This window comes from Martes martes (genome assembly GCF_963455335.1).
Source record: "Martes martes genome assembly, chromosome: 4".
Classification (NCBI taxonomy): domain Eukaryota; kingdom Metazoa; phylum Chordata; class Mammalia; order Carnivora; family Mustelidae; genus Martes; species Martes martes.
In genome coordinates this window covers 80,187,007-80,211,961 of record NC_137891.1, presented here as the reverse complement: position 1 = coordinate 80,211,961, position 24,955 = coordinate 80,187,007, and the positions used below count along the sequence as shown (strand labels likewise).

The window sequence follows — 24,955 nt, the reverse complement described above, 5'->3', positions numbered from 1 at the left end:
ATAAGACAAGCCTAGGGTCCTCTTTCTCTGTCACCATCTTGGGGTTAATTGGCACCAGTTTACTTTTGATATTAAAACTCATTTTAAAATAAGTTCATTTTAATTTTAGCCAGTTGGACCACACATTAAAATTCTTCAAAGATTCCTTTTCCACAAACACTCTACAACTTTCTTTTTTTACATTCATATTTTATCCTCCTTTCCCCCTCTTTAAATAACCAACCTCAATTTAGCACAAAATTACTTTCTTTTCCTTCAACAAGAAAGTATTTCCATCCCTCATACTTTCTTTTACCAAAAGCACACATCCTACTTTTCTTGCTGTAAAGATGCTTCCCTTGTTATTTATAGTAGCTTTAATCACATAAATTAATCAGAATTCTTAACCCTTAGGAAACTTCACTAAGAAATAAACAGTTGTGAACTATTTTCTACATTAGCATTCTGTGAAAGTATAAATGCTTTCTATGATTTCTGGAAACATATGCTTTTTTTAATAGAAAATTTCTCAGCATAGCATAAAATATGTTTACTGATAGACTCAAATATCCTTAGTTCCTCTGTAAAAGGAAACCAAAAGTGGATAAGCCTGTGCTTGGTAATTTATGTTTCCCTATTTTATCCTATTTGAAATTATCTGAATAGTCAATGAATTTAACTTATTACTTAACTTAGCAAAACTTTAAGATTTCAGGTTACCCCAAAGAGTAACTACTTAAAAAGTTCACCTAAAAATATTTTATCCTACTTATATCTATTTAATTTACTTTCATTAGCAATTATGTTTAGATTACCCACAAAAATTTCATGAGAAATTAGACAAAGTTAGCCTTTATTCCAAGGTATTTTTATTATTGACAAATATTTTGACAGAAATAACAGAATCCAACAGTACATTAAAAGGATTACTCACCACGACCAAGTGGTATTTATTCCTGGGCTGCAAGGTTGATTCAACATCCACAAATCAAGGTGATACAATACAATAATAAAAGAAAGAACAAGAACCATATGAAACTCTCAATAGATGTTGAAAAAGCATTTGACGAAGTACAGCAAACTTTCTTGATCAAAACTCTTCAAAATGTAGGGATACAGGATACATACCTCAATATCATCAAAGCCATCTATGAAAAACCCACAGCGAATATGATTCTCAATGGGAAAAAAACTAAGAGCTTTCCCCCTAAGGTCGGGAAGATGACAGGGATGTCCACTATCACCACTGCTATTCAATATACTATTAGAAGTCCTAGCCTTGGCAATCAGACAACAAAAAGAAATAAAAGGCATCTGAATCGGCAAAGAAGTCAAACTCTCACTCTTTGTAGATGATATGATACTATATGTGGAAAACCCAAAGACTCCACTCCAAATCTTCTAGAACTCATACAGGAATTCAGTAAAGTGTCAGGATATAAAATCAATGCACAGAAATCAGATGCATTCCTATACACCAACAGCAAGACAGAAGAAAGAGAAATTTAGGGGTCGATCCCATTTACATTTGCTCCCAAAACCATAAGATACTTGGAATAAACCTAACCAAAGAGGCAAAGAATCTGTACTCAGAGAACTATAAAGTACTTATGAAAGAAATTGAAGAAGACACAAAGAAATGGAAAAATGTTCCATGCTCGTGGATTGGAAGAACAAATATTGTGAAAATGTCTGTGCTACCTAAAGCAATCTACACATTATTTGCAATCCCTATTTTGATATGGTACCAAAATACCATTCATTTTTTTTTCAAAGAAATGGAACAACCAATCCTAAAATTTATATGGAACCAGAAAAGATCCCAAATAGCCAGAGGAATGTTGAAAAAGAAAGCCAAAGTTGGTGGCATTGCAATTCCAGACTTCAAGCTCTAGTACAAAGCTGTAATCATCAAGACAGTATGGTACTGGCACAAAAACAGACACATAGATCAATGGAACAGAATAGAGAGCCCAGAAATCGACCCTCAACTCTATGGTCAACTAATTTTTGCCAAAGCAGGAAAGAACGTTCAATGGAAAAAAGAGTCTCTTCAACAAATGGTGTTGGGAAAATTGAACAGCCACATGCCAAAGAATGAAACTGGACCATTTCCTTACACCATACACAAAAATAGACTCAAAAGGGATTGAAGGACCTCAGTGTGAGACAGAATCCATTAAAATCCTTGAGGAGAACACAGGGAGCCATCTCTTTGACTTCAGCTGCAGCAACTTCTTTCTAGAAACATTGCCAAAGGCAAGGGAAACAAGGGCAAAAATGAACTATTGGGACTTCATCAAGATCAAAAGCTTTTGCACAGCAAAGGAAACAGTCAACAAAACCAAAAGACAGCTGACAGAATAGGAGAAGATATTCGCAAATGACATATCAGATAAAGGGCTAGTATCCAAAATCTATAAAGAATTTATCAAACTCAACACACAAAGAACAAAGAGTCTGATTAAGAAATGGGCAGAAGATATGAACAGACATTTCTGCAAAGAAGACATCCAGATGGCTAACAGACATATGAAAAAGTGCTCCAGGTTACTTGGCATCAGGGAAATACGAATCAAAACCACAGTAAGATACCACTTCACACCAGTCAGAATGACTAAAAGTAATAAGTCAGGAAATGACAAATGTTGGCGAGGATGTGAAAAAAGGGGAACCCTCCTACATGGTTGGTGGGAATGCAATATGGTGCAGCCACTCTGAAAAACAGCATGGAGGTTCCTCAACATGTTGAAAATAGAGCTACCATATGACCCAGCAATCTCATTACTGAATATTTACCCTAAAGATACAAATGTAGGGATCCGAAGGGGCATGTGCACCTGAATGTTTACAACAGCAATGTCCACAATAGCCAAACTATGGAAAGAACCTAGATGTCCATCAACAGATGAATGGATACAGAAGAATTGGATAAATGGATAAAGAAAAACTGAATGGATTTAAATGGATAAAGAGGGACACCTGGGTGGCTCAGTGGGTTAAAGCCTCTGCCTTCGGCTCAGGTCATGATCCCAGGGTCCTGGGATCGAGCCCCACATCAAGCTTTCTGCTCAGCAGGGAGCCTGTTTCCTCCTCTCTCTCTGCCTACTTGTGATCTCTGTCTGTCAAATAAATAAATAAAATCTTAAAAAAAAATAAATGGATAAAGAAAGAATTTAAATGGATAAAGAAGAAGAATTGAATGGATACAATTTCATTTTATACACACACACACACACACACACACACACAGATACTATATATATAGTATATGGAATATAATAATGAAATACTATGCAGTCACCAAAAGAAATGAAGTCTTGCCATTTGCAATGATGTGAAGGGAAGTAGAGAGTATTATGCTCAGCCAAATAAGTCAGTCAGAGAAAGATAATTATCACATGATTTCTCTGATATAGGAATTTGAGAGGCAGGACAGGGGGGTTGGGGAACATGGAAGGAAAAAATGAAACAAGATGGGATCAGGAGGGAGACAAACCATAAGAGACTCTTTATCTCACAAAATAAACTGAGGGTTGCTGTGAGGCAGGGGTGTAGGGAAAGGGTGGCTGGGTTATGGACATTGGCAAGGGTATGTGCTATGGTGAGTGCTGTGAAATGTGTAAGCCTGATGACTCACAGACCTGTACCCCTGGGGCTAATAATACATTATATGTTAATAAAAATAATTTTTAAAAAATAACAGAACCTTATTTGATTAGTAAACCTAGGTGGAACTGCATGTCTGCAGTGTATTTAATGTTGGTACTCTGAAGACATGCTTATGTTAACTAAAACAAATTTAAATTAGCTTCTATTTGCCAAAGATTGTCTCAAATCATGTGAACCTGAAAAACATTTGGGTTAGTTTCTATTAAGTTTGAGACTTTTATGAATACTTAATTCATATAAGTGCTTATTTGTTTAAATCAATTAAATAGAGATATTTTACAAATTAATTTTAATAATATGAACCAGAGGTAAAAAATAACACACATCTGCACTGACACATTAAACATGCACACAGATATGAACAGAGACCTTACAGCTTCCATTTTACTAGTTATAATAGAAGTTGTTTCTAGGTTGTTTTTCTGGTAAATGAAGCTGCCTGTTTCAATGGCTAAAACTAAGTGGGTTTTTTTTTAGGTTTTTATTTAAATTCTAGTTAGTTAACATATATAGTGAAATTGGTTTCTGGTATAAGTTTAAGGATTCATCACTTACATATAACACCCAATGATCATTACAAGAGTCCTCCTTAATACCCATCACCCAGTTAGCACATCTCCCACTCATTCCCCTCAATCAACCCTCAGTGTATTCTCTATCTTTAAAAGTTTCTTATGGTGTGCTTCCCTCTCTTTTTTCCCCTCCCCCTGTGTTCATCTGTTTTGTTTCTTAAATTCTTCATATGAGTGAAATCATACGGTATTTGTCTTTCCTTGTCTGACATATTTCACTCAGCACAATACACTCTAGTTCCATCCACCACAAATGGTAAGATTTAATTCTTTTTGGTGACTGAGTAATATCTCCCTCTGTGTGTGTGTGTGTGTGTGTGTGTGTGTGTGTGTACATATCACATCTTCCTTATCCACTTATCAAGTGATGGATGTTTGGGCTATTTCCTTAATTTGGCTATTGCTGACAATGCTGCTATAAACATCTAAAACTAAGTTTAAGTGATCTTTTTTTCTTTTGTTTCTTTACTGGTAAGAATGACCTTTCTGAAGTTTGTACTTTAACATGTATATCTCAGGCACAGAGAAGAATGCAAGTTATAAATCTTTTAAGGTAAACAGGGAAAGTTTGGAGATTGAGATGAAGGAACTGGTGAACTTTGAGCTGCTTCTAGAGTTATATTTCTAGTTTTTGAAACATTTTAAAGATAAGGACCATTGATTTCAATTCCTCAAAGAACTAGGTTGCAACTTAATTAGCAATATAAATTAATCCACCCACCCAACTATATCATCTTCAAGCTGTTTAAGGGAGAAGGCCTAAAAAGAATTTCTATCAGGCTCTGAATATGAGCTATGGTCACAGATTTATTCAGATTGGTGGTCTCCCATCTTATATTCCTTTCATCTAATTGCTAATCTCAGGAGGTAATCCTTTTACAAAAAAATTGAGGATCATCTCTAGCTTGTTTCTTTCTTTTTTTTTTTAAGATATGATTTATTAATTTGAAAGAGAAAAAGAGAGAGAGAGTGTGTGTGTGTGCATGGGGGGAGGGGCAGAGGGAGAGGAAAAGACAATCTTTTTTTTTTTTTTTAAGATTTTATTTATTTATTTGAGAGAGAGAGAGAGAGAGATCACAAGCAGGCAGAGAAGCAGGCAGAGAGAGAGGGGAAAACAAGTTCCCCACCAAGCAGAGAGCCCGACGTGGGGCTTGATCCCAGGACCCTGAGATCATGATCTGGGCCAAAGACAGAGACTTAACCCACTGAGTCACCCAGGTGCCCCATGGAAGAAAACTCTCATGCATTGCTGGTGAGAATGAAAAATGGTATAACCACTTTGGAAGATAGTTTTGTGGTTTCTTACAAAACTAAGTATACTTTTGTCATACGTTTCAACAATCACACTTGTTGGTATATACCTAAATGAGTTTAAAACATGCCCAGACAAAAACTTGCACACTGATATTTTTAGCACTTTTGTTCATAATTGCCGAAACTTGAAAGCAACCACTATGGCTATCTATAAGTAAATGGATAATTAACTAGTATATCCAAAGAATGGGAGTATCACTCAGCACTAAAAAGAAACAATCTATGAAGCCATGAAAGGACATGGAGAAACCATAAATGTATATTAAAAAATGAAGAAAATCAGTCTAAAAATGCTAGATAGTCTATGATCCTAAGATATGACATTCTAGAAAAGGTAAAATTATGTAGACAGTTTAAAAAAAAATCAATGGTTTCTGAGGCTTGGGGAGGGAGGGATGAATCAGCAGAGCACAGAGGATTTTAAAGGCAGTGAAATGATTCTGTATGTTACTATAATGATGGATACATGTAATTATACATTTGTTAAACCTATAGAATATGCAACAGCAAGAGTGAACCATAATGTAAACTATGGACTCTGGGTGATAATGATGTATCAATGTGAGTTCATCAATTGCAACAATGTATCACTCTGCTGGGGGATGTTAATAGTGGGAGAGACACACTGGCAGTGTATGCATGGGGGCAAAAGGTCTATGGGAAATTTCTACCTTCCACTCAATTATGTTAAACTGCTCTAAAAAATTAAAGTTTATTTAAAAGAGGCAAAATAATAACATAAACTAAAATAAATTTTAAAGTAACAAAATGCTGTTATGCAGTGCAGGCTTTAAATATCAGTTGCGTTGTCAGATAATTACACATGTCATTTAAAATAAGCAAGTTTATACAAATCAAAACCACAGTGAGATATCACCTTAACACCTGTTAGAATGGCTATCATAAAAAGATAAGAGATAAAAAGAGTTAGTGGAGATGTGGAGAAAAGGCAAAAATTGTCCACTTTTAGTGGGAATGTTAACTTGTGCTGCCAACTGTGGAAAACAGTATGGAGCTTCCTGAAAAAAAATAAAAATAGGTCTACCATGTGATCTAGCAATCCCACTCTTGACTATATACCCAAAGGAAAGGGAAACTGGACCTCAAAGAGATATTTTCTCTTCCATTTTCATTGTAGCATTATTCACTATAGCCAAGATATGGAAACAGATACACATCAACAAATGAATGGATAAAGGAATTATCTGTTAATTGAAATAAGCCAGACAGGGAAAAGAGAAGTGAGATATATTTTATATTAATCCTTGAGAAAGGAGGAAATCCTGTTATTTGTGACAACATGGATGTATCTTGAGGAGGGCATCATGTCAATTGAAATAAGCCAAACAGAGAAAGACAAATATTTCATACTGTTACCCATATGTGGAATAGAAAAAAAAAAAAAATTAAACTCAGAAGTAGAGAGTAGAAAAGTGGTTGCCAGGGGCTGGAGAAAATGAGGAGAGGTTGGGTATAAACGTGTAAACTTTCACCTATAAGGTGAATAAAGTCTGAGGATATGGTATATAATAACATAACTGAAATTTGCTAAGAGTAGAACTTACATGTTTTTCTCTATATAAATAAAATACATACATATGTATGTATGGTTGATGGATGTGTTAGCTAGATGTAATCCTTTCATAATATATGTGTTCACCAAATCATCAAAATGTACAACTTTAAATATCTTATAATTTCATTTGTCCATTTATACGTCCATAAAGCTGAAAAATAGGCAAGCTTCTGAAATACTTATCTTAAAATTATACATTTTGGAAGTCCTCTTGTAATTTCATATGCAAGAGAAACCATTTCCTTTTAATTATCCTTATTTATAAAATATCCCACTTGAAATACTCTTATGTCTATATGGCCCATTTAGGTTTTTAATATTTTTTAAGATTAAATGATAGTTTTTTTTAAAAGAATTATCATTTGCTGTGACATGCATGGGAAGAATTTACTAAAAATGGCTTGATCTCCTCAACCATATAATTATTTCACGAGTCCTGATAATGATGAAAACCAAAGTGGGTCTTTTGACACCTCTGCACAATTGAAAAGAACCTCTTTTCCTTGTTTTAGGCCAAGATAAGGGCAATCCTTGGCCTGGAGAACAAACATGAAGAAATATCCCAAACAGATCTGATAATCCCATTTTTATTAGTTATATCATCAATGCATCCCCAAAGCTACACACTCAGTTCAAAATAATAAAATTGTATTCAATGATATTACTTGAAAAGTATAGTATTTTGTTCTTAATATTCCAGCTTCCAGGAAATTATAGAGGCAGGAAGAGGCAATGAACTGAAATTTCACAATGTTAAAGAAACTTGAATATTTCCTTCTCATAATTATGTATACCACTCAATTCTTTTTTCTCTTGCCAATACAAAGGAGTCATAAACATAAACTATAAGTTTTATCAAATTGAGTTAAAATGAAAGATTCTGACCTAATTGTGAAGTGGTACATGACTAAATCGTTTGTAATAACTAAAATTTCATCTCTTTACAGTGGCCCAAGAATGACCGCAATTTAACCATATTTGTCGAAATACTTTTATCTCCATAAAATTAACAAAGCTCCATTATATGAGATTGTTATAAAAATATTATTAAAAACACACATTGCATGCTATTATAAACAGAGTCTTACAAAACATAATGTATGTAAAGAAAATTCATAAAACACAGATGTGTCTCTTGATTATTCAAAAGCCACACCCCTACACAGCTATACTATAATCCAGGTCAAGAAAAGTAGTTTGCTAGTAACTCACATTTTTTCCCCATGCTGCATTCTCCCCAATCACAACTGGTTTGCTATCTTCTAAAGTAACATTATTCTGACAGTTGTGGTAGTAATTGTCTTGCTTTATCACAGCACTTTTTTTTCCCAACCAGAAATGCATTTCAAAACACGTTTATTTGAATCGAATTATATATGTTTGTGTGTATTTATTATTCCACATCTACTTCTTTCAATTAACATTATGTTCTGCGAGATTCATTTATGTTTTTCCATGTAACTATAATTTACTAATTTTCCTTGCTGTATACTATTGCTTTATTATGCCATATTTTACTGCTATTTTTAATCTATAAAATATTTTTAGGGTACACATTTTAATATCTTGAACTATCTGATACATAGTTGGAACTAGGAAGAATAATGCTACATGAGTAGTCTTTTTTTTTTAAGATTTTATTCATTATTTGACAGAGAGCGAGCACCAGCAGAGGGAAGGGCAGAGGGAGAAGCAGACTCCACTGAGCAGGGAGCCCAGCATGGGGCTTGATCCTAGGACCCTAGGATCAACACCTGAGCCAAACACAGATGCTTAACTGACTGAGCCACCCAGGCACCCTGCAACATGAATATTCTTATACATGTGCTTCAGTGCATATGTATACACATTTGTATTGAGTTGATATTGGAAGTGAAGAATCAAACTCTTAGCAGTCTTATATGAGCTTTTACATTGCTACATGTCCTCATGAAAATTTGTCACTTCCTGTCTTTTTAATTGTAACCAGTTTGGGTTACAATTGGAAATGCATAATGTTTTAAAATTGCATTTCTTGTGGTTTATGGTTTTAGGGCCTACATTTAAGTTTTTAATTCATTTTGAGTTAATTCATTTCTGTATATAGTGAGATAAGGATCCAATTTCATTTATCTGAATGTGATAATCCAGTTTTCCCAATCCATTTATTCAAGTGAATATCCATTCCTCATTACTCATTCTTGCATCTTTGTCAAAGATCAGTTAACCTTGAATGCACAGATTTATTTCTGGGCTCTCACTTCTGTTTCATTCTATATATCTCCTTTAAGGCCCATATCTTGTGTTTTGGTTGCTATTGCTTTGTAATATTTTTTTTTATTTTTTTAAAGATTTTATTTATTTATTTGACAGACAGCAATCACAAGTAGGCAGAGAGGCAGGCAGAGAGAGAGGAGGAAACAGGCTCCCCGCGGAGCAGAGAGCCCGATGCGGGGCTCCATCCCAGGACCCTGGGATCATGACCTGAGCCGAAGGCAGAGGCCTTAACCCACTGAGCCACCCAGGCACCCCTGTAATATTTTTTTGAAATCAGAAAGTACAATGCTTCTAGCTTTGTTCTTGCTCAGTATTGCTTTGGCTACTCAGGGTCTTTTGTGGTACCATATGAATTTTAAGATAATTTTTCTATTTCTCTAAGGCATACCATTGGGATTTTGATAGGAATGGTATTGCATCCCTAGGTCAATTTGGATATTATGAATATTTTTTTAAAAATAATTCTTCTAACCCAGGAACATGGGAAGTCTATTTATCTATATTTTATTTCTCTCTGCAAGTGAACTGGTTGTTTTGAATTAGCCTCTAGCCTGGACTTGACTAAACTTTGTTCAGGAGGTAGTTCTGGCTCTGGTTGATCCCACGTACCTTGGGTATGCTTTTCTCATGGTAATGGCAGAAGCCCAAGATACTAAGCCCAGCTCTACTTGTGTCATGTGCATTAATACCCCATTAGTCATAACAGATCTTAAAACAACAATAAGAACAAAAGTCTAAGAGCAAGAAAGAACATCCTTTCAACCACAAAATCAAAGTAGGTTACATGAGGTAGGAAATATATCCTCCCAGATACTTCTGTCACATAGAGTTATAGTAAGAGATAAATGACATATGAATATATTGTCAGGAATATGAAACTCATTGAATAAATGCTTATGTAGATATTTGAGCTTCACAACAATCAAATGATTGAAAGAAGAGTGTCTTATCTCAGATGATTTCATTTTGGAAATTGACCCACCAATATTTAAGGTCTAGAGACAAAAGTGCTGTTGTCATTGCCATTTAATATAAGAATAATGTTTGAATAAACTATATTCATATTAGATTTGTGATTAAAACAAGAAGAGTTATCATCTCATCCTGTCAGTTAGAGGGGAGGTGTAGTATGCCACAACAGTGTTAGTGACACAAGGTACTTGTCTTTGACTCATCTCCTTTACCCACTTAAATATTTTATCCTGGGAGCACATACTCACAGTAAAACGCCACTAATTGGGAAACTGATAGGATAAGTCAAGGAATTTTATTACAAAGAAACATTTTTATAGTAGGAATGGTGGAGAGTGGGAAATATAATTTATGCCAAGTTGGATCGCAAAACAAGCAAACACTTGGTAAGTGCTCTTGGAAACAAACTCTTAGGAGTGGTTTACATTCACTTATTGGAAAGTATATCTGTCTAATGTATTTTTTCATCTATTATTTTGATAAGTTTATGAGAGAATTAAAATATTCAAGATATGAAAAGTACATATATGTAATGAGACTTTTATTTACTGTTAATCACGTTCAATTTTCTTGTAGATAGTCTACATGGGCTGGTGTGAAGCACGGGAGCAAGACCCTTTACAAGACCGTGTGTACTCACCAACATTTCTAGCCCTGAGGGGGTCATGTCTTTACAAGTTTCTGGCACCTCCAGTAAGTGTCTTCATCCAGTGTTTTTTTATCCATATTTTCATGACAGAATGACATCAAGTTAATAATAGTAAATACCATATTACCAACATATTTTAAAAATAAAATACAGAAAAAAATGGAAAACAGTCCAAATGTTCTGAAAATATCTTCCTAAAAATATATGTTCTAGCATTAAATATTTACTTTATAACCCTGAAAGGCATTTCTGTCCAGGCATTTATGACCTTCAAGACATGTTTGTCTATGTGATACAGGTCTGTCTAAATTTAAAAAAAAATAGCATTTTGATATCCTATTTTCTAGTCATTGGTCTTTGTATTAAATATGTATGGGTACCTATTGGACCTAAGGTCTTTCTTCTAGAAACATGTACCTTACACAGTAGTAGATTCTCCATAAATATTTATTGAATATAAATATCAAATGCCAGACCACTCACTTACTGGTCTGATATTACATAGGGTCTTGGAAATATCAAGTCTGACCTGTTGCTATTTTGAAGGACTATGTCTACACGAAGTTCAAAGGACACAGAAGGCTGGAAAAAAGCCATTAATATTTATGTATTTTACTATATTCCTACTCTGAAAAATTTCTTATGACTAGACAAATACATGTTTTAAACATAAAAAAGTAAAATGACTTCACTGTGGTGTTTGGTGTCTTCACAATGTTATAAGGCATTCACAACCTGAAATAACTTCCCGATATAAATGATGTCTTTTTTAAAAATTAAAGCCAGCATTGACATCTAGTATTCTACTTTGTATGTAACTGGTGGCAAAATTACTATGTGTGTGGAATATAAAAACAGTATTTATATGTAGATAATATACACATTATTTAAAATATGCAAGTACATTGGGCAAATGGAGATTGTTAAATAGAACATAAAACACTTGCTGACAAAGGAAGAGAAATGGTGATAAACTTAGAAGAGAGGAAACCAAAATACCACACATGGACCTCTATAAAAATAGCTCCACAACTGAGATATATAGTACATATGGGAAAGTTTCCTTGTGTACCATAATATATAAGTAAAATAAAGAGGGAAATCAGGGTTACCTTTCTAAAACAAATGACATAAAAGTTTCTCATCTTTTAAAGGTGACAACATGGGACTGGACCCGAGCAGAGAAAACATTTTCAGTTTATGAGATTATGTGCAAGATTCTCAAGGTATGAACAATAAATAGGTAGTGAAAATTTTCATGGCTTTTCCTTACCAATGGTTCTGTGCTCATAAGTAGTTCATGAAAACAAATGATGCAAGGATATAAAAGATAAAGATAAAAGAAAAAATATATAAAAAATAGAATGCAGAGAAGTATATAAGCACCCTCATATCAGTTTAAGTAATTACTAAGAAGATTCTGTAGTCTCTCTGGGGAGAGGAACAGAAAGCTTAGTTCATTGAGGGAGAAATTCAACTGAAAATAGTATTAATTTAAACTTCAATTATTACCATATTTATTTTGTTTTGTTTGTTTTTCTTTTTTAAGTAAAACAGAAGAAAAAAGTCTTAGAGAAGACTTGAATTAGAAAATGCAGAAAATATAAAGGCATGTGCAAAGAAATATCATTTTTTTTTAAATGTCAGAGTTAGGTACCTCTGAGTACACCAGAGAATATATAATTGTCATAAATCAATTAAAGTTCTGGCAATACACAAAATAATTAGAATGGGAAGTCATTGAGAATTCTGTAAAATTCTAAATGGTTTCTGTAGCCATTTTTAAGAAGCAAACTGGGAATAAGTTATAAAACCTAAATAATAATCTGCATTCAGTTTTTACTCTGAGGTCTATAAGCTTGGAAGATGATAATTAAATCCTTGTTAAGGTTGACCTTGTTTGTGTAGCCAAGAAGAACTAAGTTCCCTGCATTTTATGTTGATTATTTTCTTCTAGTTAAAGATTCAGTAGAAAATGCTGGAATATTTACAACATAAATGAAATGTATCAAAAGTATCTGAAGGCTGAGAAACAAAAAAATATCATTACCTCAGAAATGTTCATAATTTTTCTTCCCTACAAAATAATCCTAGATTAAAGCTAACATTCATAGTAGCACAAGAGCTAAATAAAACAAAGGTCAGTGTTTGCTCATTACTGTGTATGGTTCTGGTTCTATTTTGGGGTAGATGGAGGAAGAACAACTCTGATATACTTGAGTTGATTTTTAGTAAAGAAGGCCCTGGCAATTCCTAAAAGATGTAGAAGTGTCTGAAGAAAAGGAGCACATGCCCAACTCCAGTTTTTTAAATAAATACCAAAACAGCTAATGGAATTCTAATTTAATCTAATTGAGTAAGATTCTAATTAAAATTTTTAGTCAAAAAACTGGTGGAATTCAGAAGAAAGAATTAAAGAGAGAGGGGGAAGAAGGAAGGAAGTGGAGGAGAAAGGAAGGAAGGGAAGGGGAGAGGGAGGAGAGAGGGAAAGAAGGGGAGAAAGAAAAGATAAAGAAAAAAACCCCCCAAACTCACTACCCTAACAAGTCAGTTTTGTCAATTCCTTAGCCCTACACTAATGTAACTTTTTCATAGTAGTAATCCAGGATGCATTTCTATATTCTTATTTAGATTTAAATTATTTCCTAATCATTTTCCAAGTAGCTATATGGTCTTTATAAGCCTCTCTTAAATTAAAAAAAAAAAAAAAGGTGGATTGAGCATTTAAAAATAATTCAGTTTATTGTATTACTTGAAATAAGGACAGTTTTAAAGGAGAGAATAAGAATTATGTGTGGCTCCATGTAACCACTCAATACTTCATTTCTCTTAATTTTTTTTATAATGTTAGGATTATATGGTTTGTAATCTTTTCTTATGTAAAAATGTACAGTTTTTTATGTCAATATACTTAAAAAAAAACAAAAACAAAACCTTGACCTTTTGGTAGATATAATGTATCCCATCATTTGGCCATATTTATTTATCCATTTAGGTGCTTTCTCATTTGTTCTATCAGACATCACAACAATGACTAATTTATATAATAGATATTGGTTGAATATTTGACATATACCAGGTAATCTGCTAAGTGCTTATTATATGGCTGGGGGAACAAAAAGCAGAAAAAGTCCCTTTTTCTTTTTTTTAAAGATTTTATTTATTTATTTGACAGACAGAGATCACAAGTAGGCAGAGAGGCAGGCAGAGAGAGAGAGAAAGAGAAGCAGGCCTCCCGCTGAGCAGAGAGCCCTATGTGGGGCTCGATCCCAGGACCCTGGGATCATGACCTGAGCCAAAAGCAGAGGCTTTAACCCACTGAGCCACCCAGGCGCCCCCTGAAAAAGTCCCTTCTTTCACTGAGCTTACATATCAGTAGGGTGGCAGACATAACATTAAGTGAACATGAAGGCACACACACAAAAAGTCAATAGCAAAGAATTGATGTTTCCCCACAGACTTTTACATAACTTTCTAGTTATTTCTTTTAATCTAAATTCTGAGTTTTGGAAATCCTAGGTAGAAAATATTTCAACATATTCAAGATGTTAGGTTTAGGTATCTAAATTCCTTCCTAGAAAAGTCATACCAATTTATACAGCCATTACAAATATCTACAAGTGCCCGTGCATTTGCTATCTGCTCAAATTAAAATCAAAGAGCACTTCTCATTTATCTTTTCCTATATAATTTCCTATAAGCTCACTAGTTGCTTTGGGAAAAATTTTTACATAAGTTAGTGAGGCCTGGAGATAAATATTTTCAGACGCTCAATAGAATATAACTTTACTCTTACTTGTGATGTGTAAATAAGAAAGCTCTCCTACCATTAATCATACAACACTAATTTTCTATGCTTCATGAATTTACATTTAGCACACAAAATTGTCTGCTGAGGATTCTATTTCCCAAATGGAAATGTGATATAGCACAAGAATAGAGGAGTGAACATAAGACTTAGTGTTAAATGGATACTTTTCCTGCATTCAGATCAGTGCCTGGAGGATGATTGGTTTAGCACATCCAGACTCAAAGAGTTGGATCTGGGAAGCAATTCTGAAGGGGGTCTTCTGTAACCCAGCCATCTACTGCCATGAGGGAACAGTCCTGTGCAGATGTATGGATTGTAGACTTCAGTCTCCAGAAAGGTATCTCTCGGATAAGGCAAATTTAAAGGCAAGTTTAATGATCTGGACAACAGAACATCTGGCCTGGTACCATTAATAGAGAAAACCCTCTCCCTCTCTTCCGATAGGAAGCTATACCAGTACTTAGAAAAATGAAGTAATAATAGTTACCCATTATATATAGCTAACACATAAGTGCCAGGTATTGTTCTCAGTTTCTTGACGTAATAATTTACTTAATCTTTACAACACCACTATGAAGCAATCATTTTTCCCATTTCACATAAATGGAAATGAAGGCAAAGAGAGTTTAAGTAAATAGCTCAAGGTCACAATAGCTAGTAAATGCCAGAAGTAAGGATCTGAATCTTGCAGTCTGTCTTAGAAATCTGTGCTCTTAAATATACTATATTACCTCTTTCTCTTTCAGGATAAGCATTGATAAATTAGAAAGAAATGAAAATGAGAAAGCCAGCCAGGTGATGAGAGGACTAAATTTTCAGAACAAGGCTCTTGACAGAAAATGACAACTCTGTTACTAAATACATTACCTTCTGCAAATATAGTAGGCACTTTGAACTTCAATTTCTTCTGTTCAGTGGAGCTAACAAAGCATGGGATGCTGTAAAGGTTGGCAATTCATTAATCGATATGTGAATGTATTTTTATGAATTAATTCATACTACAAATATTCATGAAGTACTCTCTATGTGCCAAGCACCTAACTAGGTATTAGGGATCCCATACAACTGGAGAGGAGAGCTGAGCTCCCAAAAAGCCTAGATGACCAAGGAATTTAGAAGGGCCATTTTGGAGGAGGCCTTAAATAAACTTGAAAGATAAATGATTATTAAAGTGTTCAGATGATGTCTTTTAGTTAGGGTTGGAGTTTGGTGAGTGGGAAAAGAAGGGGGCATTGTGCGTATAGGAAGTAATGGGTAAACTTTTCCAGGTGTACAAAGAAATATGTGTCATTTAAACAACTAAAAAACATTCCGTATGTCTGTAATTTGTTTGGGTATGGAAGCTAATGCTGCTGCTTGCGTCGGGGGAGGGGAAGCTGTTAAAAGACAATAAAAAGGAATATAAAACTTATCTGAAGAACAAAGGAGCCCCCTAAGGATTTCAAGCCTGAGAAGTGACTGAGTTTGCCATCTTCAAAATAGTCTTCTAACTGTACCATGAGACAGGATAGGAGGGATGGGGTGGAGGGATGCTCCCGAGCTGCCACCAAGATCCTGGGATAGAGATGACCCATAAAACAACACATGAGCAGTGGGCTGGAGAGGTGCAGGGTCAGAAGAGGGGCAGAGGAGAAGACTGCACCGGAGTGGTAATTACCTTCATGACAGCCACAGGCCTGTAAGGCCTGTCCTCTCTTAACTGCTCTGGTTTATCTGACTCTTGGGGCAAAATATTGCCTGAGTTCTCACTCTAAAACCACAGTGTAGCTGAATGCAGCTGGGGAAAAACTCACCATGTGTTGAATTCTGAACTTGCACCTCAAGAAAGTCTTTAATTCTGTCTCACAGAATTCTGTCCTCTTGTCTAATCTACCAAAACCTAGGTTAAACCTTCTTCCTTTCCTCCAAAGTTAATAAATATTTCTCCTTCTTAATCTTAATTGATAGTCCTCGTTCCTACTTACAAAGTCTGTCAGCTTTGTAAATCCACTGGCAGCCCAGTTCTAGAGACGGCTGTCCTCACTCATGTCTAAGGGCAGGCCAGCTCCTCCAGTATAAGAGGTCTTACCCCTCTGGCACAGCAGGGAAATGGGCATTTCTGCCCTTATAACCTCCATTGCACATGTGCTGCCCAGACCCCATTGTACCTGGCTGCTGGCGTGCCTTATGGAAATCTCAGATGTTATATGTCTCAAATTTAGGAAGGGCAATAAATTGGTGAGGAACTTGAAATACCATGGAGATTATAGAAAAAAGGAAAAACAAAAACTAGAATTCTGTTTTATTTTCTGAAACTAGGAGAAGAAGGAATGACCAACAGATACCTTATATAAAGTGGCAAAACCAGTACTCTAGATAATTAACTGATAGCTTACTGATTCTTAGCACTGGGTACACTGACATTAGAGGACCTCATGTGCTGATCAAGAGGAGTATGTCCAGATATCTTAGGACCTCTCGTTTATTCAATTTGGGGGCCTCATTACCAAAAAAAAAAAAAAAAAAAAAAACTAAACTAGGAATAAAAATTGGGCATGAAAGTGAATATTTAGAATGAGGGAAAAAATCACAACACAGAATATTTTTAAAAGTTAAGAAACACCAGAAACATTGGAAAATTTGTAAAAATGCATTATAGTTTTTACCAGTTATCCAACGCAATTCTTTAGTACTTTTTCCCCTATGACTTTGGAGTGCTGTATATTCTTTGATTGTCTCTTCAAACAAAAATAACTTTAAAATATCAGCTTCCACAGGAAAGAGAAGTTAGTCCCTATGTTTTGTCTGTACCTAACTGGGCACCTGTGCTACCTCCCAGCTGGAGAATGCCAAAAGTGCCATCCTCAAGTACAATTCCTCATGTAACCTGAATCTCACCCTACAGCTGGATTTAGTAATTCGATTTCAGTGATCAGATGCTTCCTAGTAAGAGAATGACAGGTCCTATCAGCATGATGTGAATCCCAATGCACGGTAATTATCCTGTCAGCCAATCAGACTTGAGGAAACACAGGAAGTGTGAATGGAGTATCCGACCTAGTTCAATGTAATTGAATTGGATGAACCTCCTAATATCACACGGCTAGCAAACCTTGCAAAGGAGGAGGTCTACTTGGTTTGTAGATAGTTAAAGCTTACCCCTTTCAGAGCCAGCATTAGACTGAAGAGAAGCAAGGCTTTTTGAAAGAACATCTCTCTCTTTTTTTTAATTTTTAGAATACTGCCTTAGATACAAACATTGTATGTTTTAAGTTTAAGTTTTTGATAAAATATACATAGTGGTTAGTATAATCACAGTGATACTCTTACAAAATCATTTTCAGGAAAAAAATGCCACAATATTATGGCTGACTGCACTGAGTGAGGAGAGCTTTTCTATGTGTGTTGGCAGGAGATGGAGAAAAAAAGAAAGAGATTCAACCAAGTAGATATGGGGATGAGCAATGGGAGCCTGATTTCTCACTGTCAGACATAAGAGTTGCAAATATGGCAGGACAGCCTGAAATAAACCCAGTGAGGCTGGATTAGAATTAGAAATACTGCTATTCGTAGGGAAAGGGTGGTTGGATTATGGACATTGGGGAGGGTATGTGATATGGAGAGTGTTGTGAAGTGTGTGAACCTGATGATTCACAGACCTGTACCCCTGGGGCAAATAATACATTCTATGTTAACAAAAATAATTAAAAAAAAAAAAAAAAAGAAATACTGCTATACAATTGGGGTGTGTGTGTGTGTGTGTGTGTGTGTGCACAGACCTTACCCTGCCTCCTGAGAGTACCTGGTTCAGAGAGTCCCCAACAGCAAGAGCACATCCAGCAGCTAGCTATCACTTTCTTAATACCATCCTCCACTACGAGGAGCCAGAACCCTATAGAAAAATTGTTGCTGGGTTGACTGCAGCATAGAAAGTAAAAGATAAGGTCAAATCATTATATTGTCCCAGAAGATCAGAAAGTGCTCAAAGAATGATGGGGATATGTCAAAAGACACAGAACTTCTTCAAGGGTACCTGCTGACAAATCTGGGACAAACTGATATTCAAAATAGGAAGTCATGAATCTATCTTCACAAAAATAAGTAAATAAGTGGAAACTTCAATAAGAAACGGAACACTTAATAGTTTCAAAGTACCTCCCTACACAGTACTTACCACAGTTTCAAAAGAGAAAAGAGTAACTTCACAGGGGACTTCACAGTCTTCACAAGTTGATCAAAATTAACATTTTATTAGTGGAACAAATCAAAAGCATTATGCCTGATGGTATGATAGTAAAATATCACAATTAGTAGAAGAATATCAGGTCTCTTTCCTTCCTCCTAGAACTGCATAATAAACCTAATCTAACCATGAGAAATATCTGGTCTAATTTAATGTAATAATGACAAAACCCAACATAATTTAATTTAATCTAGTGTGATGTGATCTAATCTATTCTAATCATAAGGAAATGTCAGAAAAACCCATTGGAGGCACAGTCTACAAAACAACTGGCCTGCAGTTTTCAGTAGTGTCAAAACTGCAATAGTGGTCAAACTATTATGGGCACGTGAGTGGCTGAATCAGTTAAGCATCTGACTTTTGATTTCATTTCAGGACATGATCTCAGGGACCTGAGATTGAGCCCCAAATGGGGCTCTGTGCAGGGCCTGGAGCCTGCTTAAGATTCTCTCTCCCTCTCTCTCTGCCCCTCTCCTGCTCGCTCTCTCTCTCTCTCAAAAAAAAAAAAAAAAGTCTTAGTGTCAAAGTTATTAGAGTCAGAGTAAGGCCAGGTACTCTTCCCATTTAAGGCAATTTAAGAGCCATGACAACTCCATACCAAGATGATTCTGAACTGGTGAATCATTAATGAAGTATAAGGACTATAGAGCAACAATAGACAATGTCAAATTCCCTGTTCTCATGGTTATATTATAGTGATATTGGTGAATATCCTAAGGCTCTTATTTGTTAAAACTACATAGGAAATTATGAGGGTGATGGGTGATCAGGTATCACATTGGCAATTATCAAATGGTCAAGAAATAAGCCTTTGTAATTCACATGCAAATTTTCTTTGTGTGATTGTAATAAAAATATCACATTTCAAGATTTGCTAAATAGAACTGTAAAACAAACATACAAGAAAAATAACCCTGTCTCATGTAGAGTAGATGCAGCAAATCATTCTAAAGGCACTCTTTTTTTTTTTTAAGATTTTATTTATTTATTTGACAGAGAGAGAGAGATCACAAGTAGGCAGAGAGGCAGGCAGAGAGAGAAACAGGCTCCCCGCTGAGCAGAGAGCCTGATGCGGGGCTCGATCCCAGGATCCTGAGACCGTGACCGGAGCTGAAGACAGAGGCTTAACCCACTGAGCCACCCAGGCGCCCCTCTAAAGACAGTCTTGCTGGTAAAGAACATTTTAAGACAACACTGATTAAAATTTTGCTTAAATACAAGCAACTAAAAATCATTGTTAAAATGAGTAGAATAAAGAAAAAGATAAACAGAAAAAATAATTTTATCAAATTTAAATAATAATAAAAAATTAAATAAATCCCATATTAAAGAAAGAAGTATTTAACTAAGTGAATTTTTTCATGAACTTCATATTTTGATATCAAATATATTCCTGTATTTCATAGTTATTATATTGGTAACTAAAAAGCTAAATCCAGTATTATAATTTCTTTTACCCTTACTACTAGTGTTTTAAACAGAAAAGAGCTGCTCCAAATTTTTTTTATGATCTGATTTAAATAAAAGCAGAAATAAAAAAAATAACAATAACATTCAAATATATAATATAGTCATAAATGAAGATATTACAAGAAACAAAATGTAGAAGATAACATGTGGCATCAGAGTATATTGATATTATTAGGCAAGAACGAATGGTTTGTTAGAAACAAGAATTCTTTCAAAGACTATAATTTAGATAAAGAATTACTTTTGAGTAGAAGAATTTTATGCCAATGGCATTATCAGTGGGAAGGATATTATTTGACTCTGAAGTTACCACTTTTGAAAATAATTTTTTAGGGAAACCATCTCAGTAAAAAAAGATATGTCTGCATTTTCTGGATAAATTTGTTTCAGTTTTCATTTTTTGGATAATAACTATTAATAATAACTATTCTTCAAAGTGTATCAATTGTTTTGCATTTTATTAAGTCATTTAAAAATGACTAGGGTTCTTCATTTCTTAGCGTATCACTAGAGAATTAAATTGTCCTAAAATGTGCAATTACTTCCTGAATCCAAGCTTCTTAAACTATGTTTTATTTTTTCCCTCTACATTTCACTGGTGATTTCTTTTTAAATATTTTATTTATTTGAGAGAGACAGAGAGAATGAGAGAGAGAGGATAAGAGAGGGGAGGGTCAGAGGGAGAAGCAGACTGCCCACTGAGCAGAGAGACGGATGTGGGACTTGATTCTGGGAGTCCAGGATCATGACCTGAGCCGAAGGCAGTCACCCAACTGGCTGAGCCACCCAGGTACCCACACTGGTGATTTTTTAAGAGGCTTTACAAATTGTAAACTAAGGTAGTGTTACTGCTCTGGATAAGAACTATGGTTTCTCTTACCCTGGTATCTGTCTGTGGAAATGCCTCGGGACAGCAAAGACAGGGTGACTGCTGTCCACAATGCCAGTGACAGCTACTTCAAATCCAGCCTCCTTTCTTAATGAAACACAATGATCATCATTGATAAACATTTGACTTTATCTTTTATTTTGTTATTTTAGAATTGTCTTGGATTTATTAATATTTTAGCATTGTACATGACTTCTGAAACCTATCTGATGATTCCTCAAATTTTATCTTTTTCATTATAATATTTACAGACTTAAAATACTTTTATAAAGCTTGTAAAAAAACTCAATGTCCTTATTTAAAGCAGACAAGTATTTCTTAGCAATGGAATGTGGGAATAAAAAGATTCAGTTATTTCCCCTCCTTGACAATGTTATACACAAAAGATACCTAATCTTGTTTTCCAAATAACCAAAACCCATCCTTGTCTTTCTTAATATCTAGTTATTTATGGCACATTCCTTCCTCATTTAAGTGGGTTTAAGAACAATATGTTTATTAATTATCACAACTTCATGTTACAGAAATCTATTTTCCTTCAGTCTGACTAGAAACATAGCCTGGCTAATTCTGTAAATAAGTACTGGGAGCATTGCTATTCTAAATCTTAATATCATAACTTATTCCAATAATTTTAATAAAACATGAGAATATAGCTATGTTAGGAAAATCTTCCAAATGAAACACATTTCAAGTGAAATTTATATAATACTCATAAAATATGAATAGGTTTAGCATTTTTAAAAAGTATTTAAAATAATTGAAAAGTCTTCCATAATAATTTTCTGGTTATGAAAATTTTGTGTGGGCAGTTAGTGAGAACATACCTTTTGTTTAAGGAGAAATTTAGAAAATTGGCTTTATTGCCCAAATCCATTTGGTGCCAATCTCAAGGATTCATCCTGTAAAAAGAAAATAATTTGTATTCCTCAATTCAGTATAAACTCTTTCAGGTCTATTTTAGGTTTTGTGGTAATCTCTCTAGACTTAATACTTTTGGATTTTTGTTTATAGACATTTTCTACCTTGCAGATTTACTATTGTATGAAATTTTAAATCTGTTTGATCTTCTAAAACCTTATATTATTATTTACACTGGTGCACATAAAGTTTTAGTACTGGAAGAAACCAGGTATAAGCCCCTTCTGAAGCCTTCATTCATAAAGGAACATTGTAGAAAAGCATTGAAATCTCCTTCAAGTTGTTTTAGAATGTCTTTTTTTTTTAAAGATATAGTGTCATAGATAATTTTCAGTTCCAGTTTTTAATCATATCATTTTATTATTATATTTGTTCTATTATATATTTATTAATAAAATATTGTTATTGTTATTTTTCTATTGTTTATAATGATACCAACTTCTATGATTAATATTTTTCCATAGAAATTTAGCAACACACAGTCAACACTGTCTATATCCTTTTACTTATCCTTTGTATATTTTAAAGAGTTGAATAAGTTGTACCCATTGCTCACTTCCCACTTTATAAAGTAGAAACAATGAATATTAGAGGCACTCTAGGTTATGACTACTCAGTCACTGCTGTAGAAGGAACACATGAGGACCAACTCTCTGGACCCATTCTGCTCTCTGTCCTCACTAGATCATAAACCTTTAAAGTATGGTTTTATAGGCCTGTGATGTTTACATTAAATATGTCAGGACATATACTGTTAGAAATGGGCTTTGCAGTGGGTCAGGTTTTTTGTTTTTTTAAAGATATATATGAACCAGATTTATTAAATTTAACTTATGTGATTAGATTTCATTGTTTGCTTCCCCTTTTAGCTTAGTAGCTATAAAATTATATTACATCTGTAAGGAAAAAAGAGTCTTTGGCCAAGCTCTGAAATGCCTGAAGTATTTTCAATTAACACGTAGTTTTCTTTTCTTTTCTTTATTTTAAAGATTTTATTTATTTATTTGAGAGAGAGAGAACATAAGCAGGGAGAAGGGGCAGAGGGTGAGGGGAAGCAGACTTCCTACTGAGCAGGGAGCCCTATGTGGGGCTCCATCCCAGCACCATGGGATCATGACCTAAGCCAAAGGCAGATGCTTAACCAACTGAGCCATCCAGGGGCCCAACACATATTTTTCTAAATAATGATATTAGGAGCATTAAAATTTACCTTGAGGTTACATCTTTTTTTTAAAATTTTATTTATTTATTTGACAGAGAGAGAGAGATCACAAGTAGGCAGAGGGATAGGCAGAGAGAGAGGGGGAAGCGGGCTCCCTACTGAGCAGAGAGCCCGATGAGGGCCTTGATCCCAAGACCCTGAGATCATGACCTGAGCCAAAGGCAGAGGCTTAACCCACTGAGCCAACCAGGTGCCCCAAGATTACATCTTTTTTTTGCTGTTGCTCAGGTTTTTATTTTAATACCAGTTAGTTAACATACAGTCTAATATTGGTTTCAAAGTATAGACTTTAGTGAGTCATCACTTACATACAACACCCAGTGCTCATCACAAGAAATGCTCTTCTTAATGTTGATCACACATTTAACCATCTCCTACCCACCTCCTCTCCAACAACCTTCAGTTTCTTTCCTATAGTTGGTTTGCCTCTCTCTTTCTTTGCCTCCCTATGTTCATCTGTTACATTTCTTAAATTCCACATATGAGTGAAATTATATGGTGTTGTTTTTTCTCTGACTGATTTATTTCTCTAGCATAATACACTCTAGCTCCATCCATGTCATTGCAAATGGTAAGGTTTCATTCTTTTTGATGGGTGAGCAATGTTCCGTTGTATATCTATGCTGCATCTTTATCCATTCATCAGTTGATGGACATTTGGGCTCTTTTCACAGTTTGCCTATTGTTGATAATGCTACTATAAACATCAGGGTGCATGTATATTTTCAAAAGCGTATTTTTTATCCTTTGGGTAAACAACTGGTAATGAAATTTCTGGATCTTAGGGCAGTTCTTTTTTTTTTTTTTTTAATGTTGTATTTATTTATTTGTCAGAGAGAGAGAGAGAGCAAAAGCAGCGGGAGTAGCAGGCAGAGGGAGAAGCAGACTCCCTGCTAAATAAGGAATCTAATGCAGGACTCTATCCCAGGACCCTGGGATTATGACCTGAACTGAAGGATCATGACCTGAAACAGACATTTAGCCAACTAAGCCACCCAGGCATCCCTGGGTAGTTTTATTTTTAGCCTTTTGAGGAACCCCCATACTGTTTTCCAGAGTCCCTGCACCAGTTTGCATTCCCGACAACAGTGTTAGAGGGTTTACATCTATCAACAGTTGGATCTTGTCAAAATGATCCTTGTTCTTAACTTTTTAAAAACTATTTATTGAGAAAATTCTTTATAGGATTCCAATTTGTTGTGGCCAACAAAGCATAATTGGGAGAAAAATTATTCACTCCTGTGAAAGGTTTTCCTTTCCAAAGATATAGATATGTAAACATGCATATGTGCGTTTGTGTATTTGTCTGTGTTGGGGGATGTGTTTTGTCATTTTGTGTTCTGGAGATATTGGTTATGATATTTTGGAAATAGTAATTATTTGATATATTTTTGTTTTATCAAAACATGGAAAAAATTTCAATTTTGCTT

At 34.8% G+C, this 24,955-nt stretch overlaps 1 protein-coding gene across 2 annotated transcripts in view; it reads left to right on the top strand.

Moving 5' to 3' along the window:
• SNTG1 (syntrophin gamma 1) overlaps window positions 1-24,955 on the top strand; it is a gene marked incomplete at both ends in the record, with an annotated part of 354,349 nt that overhangs the window by 245,688 nt on the left and 83,706 nt on the right. For both annotated transcript variants that reach the window (XM_080802473.1, XM_080802472.1), the window contains 2 exons: window positions 10,918-11,034; window positions 12,145-12,216. In XM_080802473.1, coding sequence (XP_080658599.1) covers window positions 10,918-11,034; window positions 12,145-12,216 — 189 coding nt within the window. The remainder of the gene's footprint in view (window positions 1-10,917; window positions 11,035-12,144; window positions 12,217-24,955) is intronic.